This window comes from Oryctolagus cuniculus, chromosome 16, assembly GCF_051225735.1.
Source record: "Oryctolagus cuniculus isolate XC-2025 breed Fujian yellow rabbit chromosome 16, ASM5122573v1, whole genome shotgun sequence".
Lineage (NCBI taxonomy): Eukaryota > Metazoa > Chordata > Mammalia > Lagomorpha > Leporidae > Oryctolagus > Oryctolagus cuniculus.
In genome coordinates, this window is record NC_142882.1 from 2,319,984 (window position 1) to 2,328,197 (window position 8,214).

The window sequence follows — 8,214 nt, forward strand, 5'->3', positions numbered from 1 at the left end:
TCCCTTCAGCGTGGCTGACAGGTAATTTGTGGGAAGTTTAATTACAGGCGGCGTTAATTAACTGGCAGAGCGCTGGGCGGCGAAGGCCGCCATCTGCTCCCCCAGCGTCCCGGCTGTGAGGCGGCGAGGGGTGGGCACGGAGCGGCTGAGTCACCACCCTCCCTGACTGCCTGGGCCCCCAGGGGCTGCATCGCGAGGGGCAGGGGTGTGGGCTTGAGGTGAAGGGGCTGGGGGACCCGGGTCCCCCGGAGGAGGTGCATCCCAGTCCCCCTCCTGGGCGTGGCTCCCAGCTCTACTCTGATTCCAGGAAGCCGGAGCTCCATCCGGGTCTCCTGCGTGCGCAGGAGCCAGTCCGGGGCACCCCAAGTCTGTAGGGAGAAGACAGCTCAGGGCCCGGGTCAGGGGCTTCGGCAGAATGGGTGAACCGGGACTCCGCCCCCAGCCCTCGCTTCACCCCAGCCCCGGAACAACCGCGTCCCAAGGCGCCCAGAGCGTCCAGCACCTCCAGGCTGGCGCACCTGCTGCGCACCTGCTGTGCCCTCCCCCTCGACTCCTGTGTGCCTCCCGCTTGTCTGTCAAGCCCCCAGCAGTGCTGCCTCCTCCAGGAAGCCGCCCAGATTCCCTGGGATGGGGCAGGTGCCTCCCTCTGGGTTAAGCCTGTGCCTGAGGGTTCTTGCTCCTGGCCTTGAACCTGCGACATTAGCAGTGGTCACTTAGAGGAGGTGCTCCCGTGGGCAGGGAAGCTGAGGCTCGAGGTCCGGCACGCAGTAGGGCTGCAGGGAACAGATGTGCGACCTCGGGACTGCGATGTGGGGACCTGGAAGGGCCCCTGGGCGGGATCTAAGCTACTGGAAACCTGGTATTCAGAACAAACTCCAAATCCCTCACCAGGCTTTAGGCGGCCTGACCCCTCCTCCCTCCCCCTTCGCGGGGGTCCCAGGTGCTGGGACCCGGATGGAGCTCCAGGCTCCTGGCGTCGGCCTGGCCCAGCCCCCGGCACCCCGCAGGGACCTGGGTAAACCCCAATGCATTCCAAGGGAAGCCCGTTTATTTAAGACAAGTTTAGAGGCATCGGCGGCTGGACGGGACCCAGAACCCCAGAAGCCGCCTTGGAGGCTCCGATGGCCTTGAGAGCCCCCCGGCCCCGTCCCCGGCCCCACTGCCCAGTGTCCTGGCTGCGCCCTCGGAAGCCGGGAGCCCAGTCTGTGGCTCAGCCGCAGGCCACGCCGCCCACCAACACGCACGGCCAGAAATCGCGTTCAAACCCACTTTATTCTACACACGCCCGCCTCCAGCCCTCTGGTGGACGTCCCCCCACGCGGGGCTCAGGACGACGCCGCCGTCTCGGCGGCCCCAGCGCTGCAGCGGGGGCGCGGGCAGGCCCGGGCCAGCAGCTCCAGCCTCCGGGAGCGAAGCCGCGCCTGGATGGCCCAGATCGGGGGCTGGTGGCCGGGCAGGGACGGGTCCTCGTCGCCCAGGCTCTCAGTGGCTGAGTCGGAGCCGTCCTCGGTGCTGGCGAGCGACTGTTTGCACACGGGGCAGGAGCGGTGCGCGGCGCGCGAGAACCAGAGGTCCAGGCACTTGCAGTGGTAGGTATGCGAGCAGGGCAGAATCTTCAGCCGCTCTCCCTCCTCGTACTCGTCCAGGCAGATGGCGCACACGTCGTTGCGGCGCGTGAAGATGCGCACCTGCGCTCGGCGGCCGCGCTGTGCCTTGGCGGCGGCCTGGGCAGCCGCGTGGGCGGCGGCGGCCGCGCGGCCCCGCCAGGCCCGGAGCCAGAGCCACAGGCGGTGCAGGCCGAGGCCGGCGCAGGCGGCCAGCGCCAGCGTGCGGCCGAGCACCCAGGACGCGGCCAGCGCCGGGTGGCAGTCGGGGTCCGGGCAGGGCGGGCCGTCGGGCAGCAGCACCACGTGGGCGGACTTGTCGCAGCGCAGGAGCACGCGCAGGTCCTGCGACGCGGCTTCGCCCACGAACACCGACGGGATGGCGATCTGGCGCCGCAGGTCCTCGTAGACGTGCGCCATGCGCACCAGGTCGTCGGAGCGTACGTTGTGCACAATGGCCGCCTCGAAGCCGGCGCGCTGCGCGTGCAGCACCTTCAGGTCAAACGTGCAGTCGTAGCGCCGGATGAGCGCGATGGCGCCCAGCGAGCCGTTGGCCAGCGGCGGCCCCTCGATGGGCTGGCACGCGTTGGCCGGCTTGGCCTCCATCAGGTAGCCCCGCACGCCCTCGGGCGCCAGCGGCACGCCGAACAGCGCCGGCAGGTCGGCGAAGTCCACGCTGCTGGCATTGCTGTCCAGCACGGCGCGCACCACGGCCCGCGCCGGCGCCAGCAGCGCGCACAGCACCAGCGAGGCGGCGAGCGCCGCGCAGGCCGAGGCCGAGGGGGCGGCGGCGGCGGCGGCGGGGCCCGGCCTCGGCCGCCTCATCCTCGGCCCGGCTCGGGGCTCTGCACACTCAGGTCCCGCTGGGGACGGCGGCCGCGGGGCCTCCGCGCATCTCCTGGGCCCGCCGGCGGGCGGGCGGGCGGGGCGGGGCGGCCGGACCTGCGGGCTCTAGACGTTGCCGGCGGCGCCCCGGGACAGCCTGGCCGGCATGGCACGCGGGAGCCCTGGCTTCAGGAGCTGCCGCCCCAAGCGGACTTTCTGCCTGATGACACGGGGGTTCTAGATGCTTCTGGCCACTGTGATGTCACCCTGTTCTAGGCTGCCTCTGGGGCAGGGCCCAGAGCGGCCCAGAGCATCCGAGGGGGCGTCTCCGAGCCCTGGGGGCGCCTGCGCCACAGCCGGGCCCTCACGCTGCCCTAGGAGTCGCCGACACCGCCTCCCTGAGCCTTCCGGCAGGTGCAGGGGCCACCCTCAGAGTGAGACCCCCCAGACTCGCCCAGGACCCCCAACACACACACACACACACCCCAGGTCAACTCTTCCAACCCAGAACCCCCCGCTTCCCTCTCCCCTCGCTGGCTTGCTCCGCTCCAGCCCGCCAGACTCAGTCCTGCCCCAGGGCCTTTGCACAGGCTGCCCGGGGCCCTCTCCTGTTACTCCTGCTCCCCCTCGATGTCCAGCTTCCCTGACGCCCCTGCCTCTTCCTCTGTTCCATCTGCCTCCTGGTGCCACCTCCCAGGCCTGCTGCCCACCTCCCCCGTCAGACCGTGGGCTCCTGGACAGACCGCCGCCCAGGTCCTCCGTGCACGGCCATGGGAGCAATGAGAAGTCCCTTTCCCATTTTAAAAGCGACTTAGGGGCCCCGGGTGAGGACCAGACCGACGCCAGCATTCACCCATTCACCCACTGTGTCCCAGACCCCAGCGGGAGGGGGTGGGAGGGGCCGGGGCGCTCTGCTCCCGACCCTGGACTTGAACTCGCTCTGACACGCTGGGCAGGAGTGCTCACTTCCGGGTCTCCTCCCTGGCCCGGAGCTCATCCCTGGGTCGTCAGGGACTCTGGGGGAGCGGGAGGTGGGAGACAGGCGCCCCCGGTGAGGTGGGAGGGGTTCCCTTGGCTCTTGGATTGGCAGTCCGGGGTGTGGGCTTCAGGTGCCGCTGGCTCCAACTGCTCAGCCGGCAGGCTCGGGTCGGAGTCCTCTCCCCCTCGGGGTCCCTTGGTGGTCCTGCATCCTAGAGTCGGCATGGGGAGGGGCCCACGGCAGAGGAGGGAGGAGACCTGGGGGTGAGGCTGGCCCGCGCCCCTCGCCTCCTGTCTGTCGGGGGAGGGGGAGCCGCCCCTGCCCTGTGAGCTCCGGCCTGGGGTTGGCCCCATGGCTGTCTCCTCCCCTGCACCTGCCCCGGCCCCGCCCAGCCCCGCCCCCCGCCCCAGGCCAGGTGAGCGCCGGGACTCAGATCCCAGCTCCAGCTGCCTGCTGATGCAGACCCCGGGGGGCTGCGGGGACAGCCCGGGTGCTTGGGCCCCTGCCGCCCGCGTGGGAGGCCCGGATGGGGTCCCTGGCTCCTGGCCTGGCTCCAGGCATTTGGGGGGCGGGTCCTGGGTTGCCATGCGCGCCACCCCCTTGTCCAGCAACAGGGGAGGGCAGAGGCTAGAGAACTCCAGCAGTGAGGACTGCGCCGGCCGGGGTCCCCCACCGCGGCCACCCCTCCCAGTGGCCCCAAGGGAGGCGGGGACCGAGGGTGCGGGGCGGGGCGGAGGCCTGGGGACGAAGTGGACACTCGCAGGGGCGTCACCGGCTCCCAGGGGCTGAGTGGCATTGGGTTTGGGGTTCTGTCTGAGTCTCGGGTCAGCCCCGATCCAGCTTCTTGCTAAGGCAGACCCTGGGAGGCAGCAGTGTGGACTCAGGGGTTCGGGCCCCTGAACCCACATGGGAGCCCCAGATGGAGCTCCTGGCCCCTGCTCCGGCCCGGCCCAGCCCAGGCATTTGGAGCATGAACCAGCGGATGAAAACTCTCTCTCTGCCTTTCAAATAAATACTTTTTTAAAAATCAAAGCTATATTTTCAAATTGAGTAGAACTCGAACCCGTGGCCTCAACCCAGTGAGCCGTGTGCACCAACGCCGGGCTCTGGCCACGGCCACGGCGCTGGGGTACGGAGGGGAGGCCGGGTGATGCGGATTTAGACTTGCCGCTACCCCTGCCACGTTTCTGGACGCTTAAAATTATTTCAAAACAAAACATTCTTTTTCTAAAAAGCCAGAAATCCTTCAGGCACCAAAAAAAAATCTGAGGAGGAGGAGGAAGTGGCTGTCGGAGGGCGGCGCGCATCCTCGGGCTACAAGGACAAAGAGGATTTGGCACGAAAAGGCAGAGTGCGGGGCTGAGAATGACAGGAGCAAAAGCCCTGTGGCAGGAAGCGGGAGGGGCCGGGGAGTGACTGACAGGCACAGGGGGAGGAGTTTGCAAGGCAGAGCCGGGCCTGCTTGGCAGGGTCCCGGGGAACCAGGATTTGGGGACGAGGGGGAGGGGACAGGGGGACGAGACGCCCCAAATAGGGAGCGCGGGCCAAGGCTGGCAGGTGGTTGCAATCCCGCAGCTGACCTCCAGGGGGCGACGTGGGACAGGTGCATCAGGGTGGCGCCGGCCGAGGAGGGAGCCGGGGTGTCTGCTCCCCGGGCCCACGCGCCTTGGCTGGAGGCTGAGGGCACCCTGGGCGCGCCTGGCCGGCTACAGCGGGACCAGAGCAGCCTCGGGAAGACGGCCAGGGCTGGCTGCGCGGCGAGTGGGGCTCGGGGGCCACGCGGGCGCCTAACGCGGAGCCATAGCCGTGGGTGGTCTGCGTTCTGTGGCGTGAGGCAGGTGCACGGCCTGGCGGTTAAGCTCTGCCGCTGGGCCCCGGGGGAGGCGGCTGCGCCGGGTGGGGCCCCCGACCCCCCAGCTCCCGGATCCCGGCTCTGGCTTGGTCCAGGCCAGCTGGGAAGTGAACCAGCAGATGCGAGCGCCATCCGCCCCTCTCTCTCTCTACCCCGCCCCCAATAAAAAAAAAAACTCATTAAAATGAACTAAGATTAGAAAGTCGCTTATCATGGCCCGGCCACCTCTCCAGGGCTCTGGGGCCACGCGGGGCACCACGCCGGCTGGTTCAGGTCCTAACACGTCCCTGGCGTCCCAGGAACCGTGCATGACGCGCCTTGAGGGGCGACGCCACCGGCCTGGTTCTCTGCGGACACCCCACTCAGGTGCGGGCGGGAGCTGGGGGCGCGGGGAGGCTTGCGGGGCGGCCTCAGGCTCGGGCCGGGGCAGCGGCAGCAGGATAGGGACCAAGCCTCAGGTAGCAGCCTTAGTACAGGGGAGCACTTGGTGGTGACCCCCAGGGAGGCCGGGGGCCGTGGGGGCCTGGGAGGAGAAGCAGACCCGGGGGCCAACCCGGCGCTGCATCCACCCGGGGCCTGGAGCCTGGGGGAGCAATCCAGGCGGCCCCCCGGGCGGCAGCGGCGGCAGGCGCGGCTCAGCTCGGTGCTCCCCGAGGTGGCGGGGCGCGCGTGTGCGTGTGTGTGTGTGTGTGTGTGTGTGTTTAATTCCGGAATGAATTTAATTCGAACGCCGCCGACTTTGGGGACGGGAAACAGCTGTTTTAATGAGTTAACAGTGGGTTTAAAATAGCGAGCATCTGCTCCAGTCTGAGCCGGCACCGCGGGGCCCGCGGATCGCGGGGCTGGCGCGGGCCCCGAGCTCCTGCCGCCGCTCCACGCCCACGCGGACCCCGCACAGGCCCCGGCCGCGGGGGCGTGGCTGCCGGGCCAGGCGGGCGGGCGCCCCGGGCCGATTCCTCAGCGGTGACTGGGCGGTGGACAGTTTAAGGCGGCTTGAAAACTTTTTGGATGGGGCCGGCGCTGTGGCGCAGGGGCTAAGCCGCTGCCTGCAGTGCCTGCATTCCATGTGGGCGCCAGTTCGAGTCCCGGCTGCTCCACTTCCCATCCAGCTCTCTGCTGTGGCCTGGGAAAGCAGTGGACGATGGCCCAAGTGCTTGGGCCCCTGCACCCCTGTGAGAGACCCGGATGGAGCTCCTGGCTTTGGATCAGCGCAGCTCCGGCCGTTGCGGCCATCTGGGGAGTGACCCAGCGGATGGAAGACCTCTCTCTCTCTCTGCCTTTCAAATGAATAAATAAATCTCTAAAAAAAACCCATGCATAATTTTTTGGTAATACCTAAGAACTTCTCAGAAATATATTTACTTATTCACTTCAAACGTCATAGCGGCAGAGAGCAAGACTCCCCGCCCACCAGAGCCGACTCCGGCCCCGCCCACCCCGCACTGACCTCTCCCCGCCTACCAGAGCCGACTCCGGCCCCGCCCACCCCGCAGGGACCTCTCCCCGCCCACCAGAGCCGACTCCGGCCCCGCCCACCCCACACTGACCTCTCCCCGCCCACCCAGCACCGACCTCGGCCCCGCCCACCCCGCACGGACCTCTCCCCGCCCTCCAGAGCCGACCTCGCCCGCCCCGCGGCTCTGACCGGGACTCCTAGCTCAGGGCGCCCCTGCGACTCTGGGGCCCAGCAGCCTGGCTTAGAGCGCGGGTGGCAGCCCCCTGTCTGCCTCTCAAGTCAACAAGTGTCGAGCCAGGTATACAGCAGGTGCCTAACAGCATCAGCTACCACGAGAGGGCTGTCTTCCACCCCGTCCAGGGAGCTCAGGAGGGGCCAGCCCCTGTGCCCTGGACTTGTTTCTTGTTCTTCTTCTGCCCTCTTTACATATGCAGGCTCGGAGCCAAGGTTTGGAGAGAGACCCACAGCAGGGTGCGGCCAAAGGATCGCGGGGCACCTCCAGGACCCGCAGGGCTCTCCTGTGTGCTGACAGGGACGCCGAGCCCCGGGGCGGACGGGAGGGCTCCCCGGCCTCCGTCCCCAGCTGCAGGGCCTCGGGCACCGCCTGCCTGCTGCTCACCAAATGTGACAGCGTCGAGAGCCAGGCGCCCCTGGAATAAAACCTGGCTCTTCCCCTCCCCTGCCCCCACCCAGGGATGCCTGGGGGAGCCCCCAGCCCCCACCCCAGGCCGCAGAGAGGAGAAGCAGCCCCAGGGACCAGCGCGTGCCGGGGCTCCAAGCAGGCTCCATCCATCCGCTTGGTGTGCAGCCAGCAGCCCTCAGTTAAATCCGGCTGCGACTGTGTCTTGCTGCCTCCCCCGGGGGGGCCGTAAGCCAGGGACAAGTGGGCAGCATCTGGCTTGGGAGGGGTGTGGGCACCCTGCGCCCCGTGACCACTGCCATGTCTGCCGGCCGCGCCCAGGCCTCCCACCCCAGCCCCGCCACCTGCTGTGCCCCACTTCTGTCCCCTGGAGGAGACACAGAGCCCTGCCCCCACGCCCTGCCCAGGTGCACCCCGGGGGGCGGCAGTGAGGGCTCCCGGGCCTGGGGCCAGCCACGGGGGAGACCCGGATGCAGCCCCCGGCTCCTGGCTTCAGCCACTGCGGGCACTGGGGGAGGGACCAGCCGGGGAGGGGGGAGTCTGTCCCTCTCTGCCTCCCTCTCCATAACACCCTCGGGGTGGGGCCTGGCCCCCAGTGGGCTGGGGGAGCGGGGAGCCGGCCCTGCCCTCCACCCCGCCGCCCCCCCACCCCCCCGCCGCGGGAGCCGGCAGCGCCGCATAAATCCCGCTTTACGGCTGCTGCTGACGGGGACCGGGAAGCGCGGCCCGAGCAATGCCCAATTAATTCTCCCGTCTGGCATCTGTGCTCCGGTGGGGGCGGGAGGCAGGGCGCGCTGGGGACAGGCCAGGCTGAGGACAAGGAGGCGGGCGGCTGGCCGGCTGGCAGGGTCTGGACGC

At 69.1% G+C, this 8,214-nt stretch overlaps 1 protein-coding gene across 1 annotated transcript; it reads right to left on the reverse strand.

Annotated features, from left to right (window-relative positions):
* Positions 1–1,325: 1,325 nt before the first annotated feature.
* Positions 1,326–2,429, reverse strand: ZNRF4 (zinc and ring finger 4). Its single transcript, XM_070058685.2, has one exon. It carries the CDS (start codon positions 2,427–2,429, stop codon positions 1,326–1,328), a length of 1,104 nt encoding a protein of 367 aa, XP_069914786.1.
* Between the last annotated feature and the right edge of the window lie 5,785 nt (positions 2,430–8,214).

Coding starts and splice junctions, on each gene's coding strand:
- ZNRF4 (XM_070058685.2), bottom strand. CDS start 2,429: ATGAGGCGGCCGAGGCCGGGCCCCGCCGCCGCCGCCGCCGCCCCCTCG.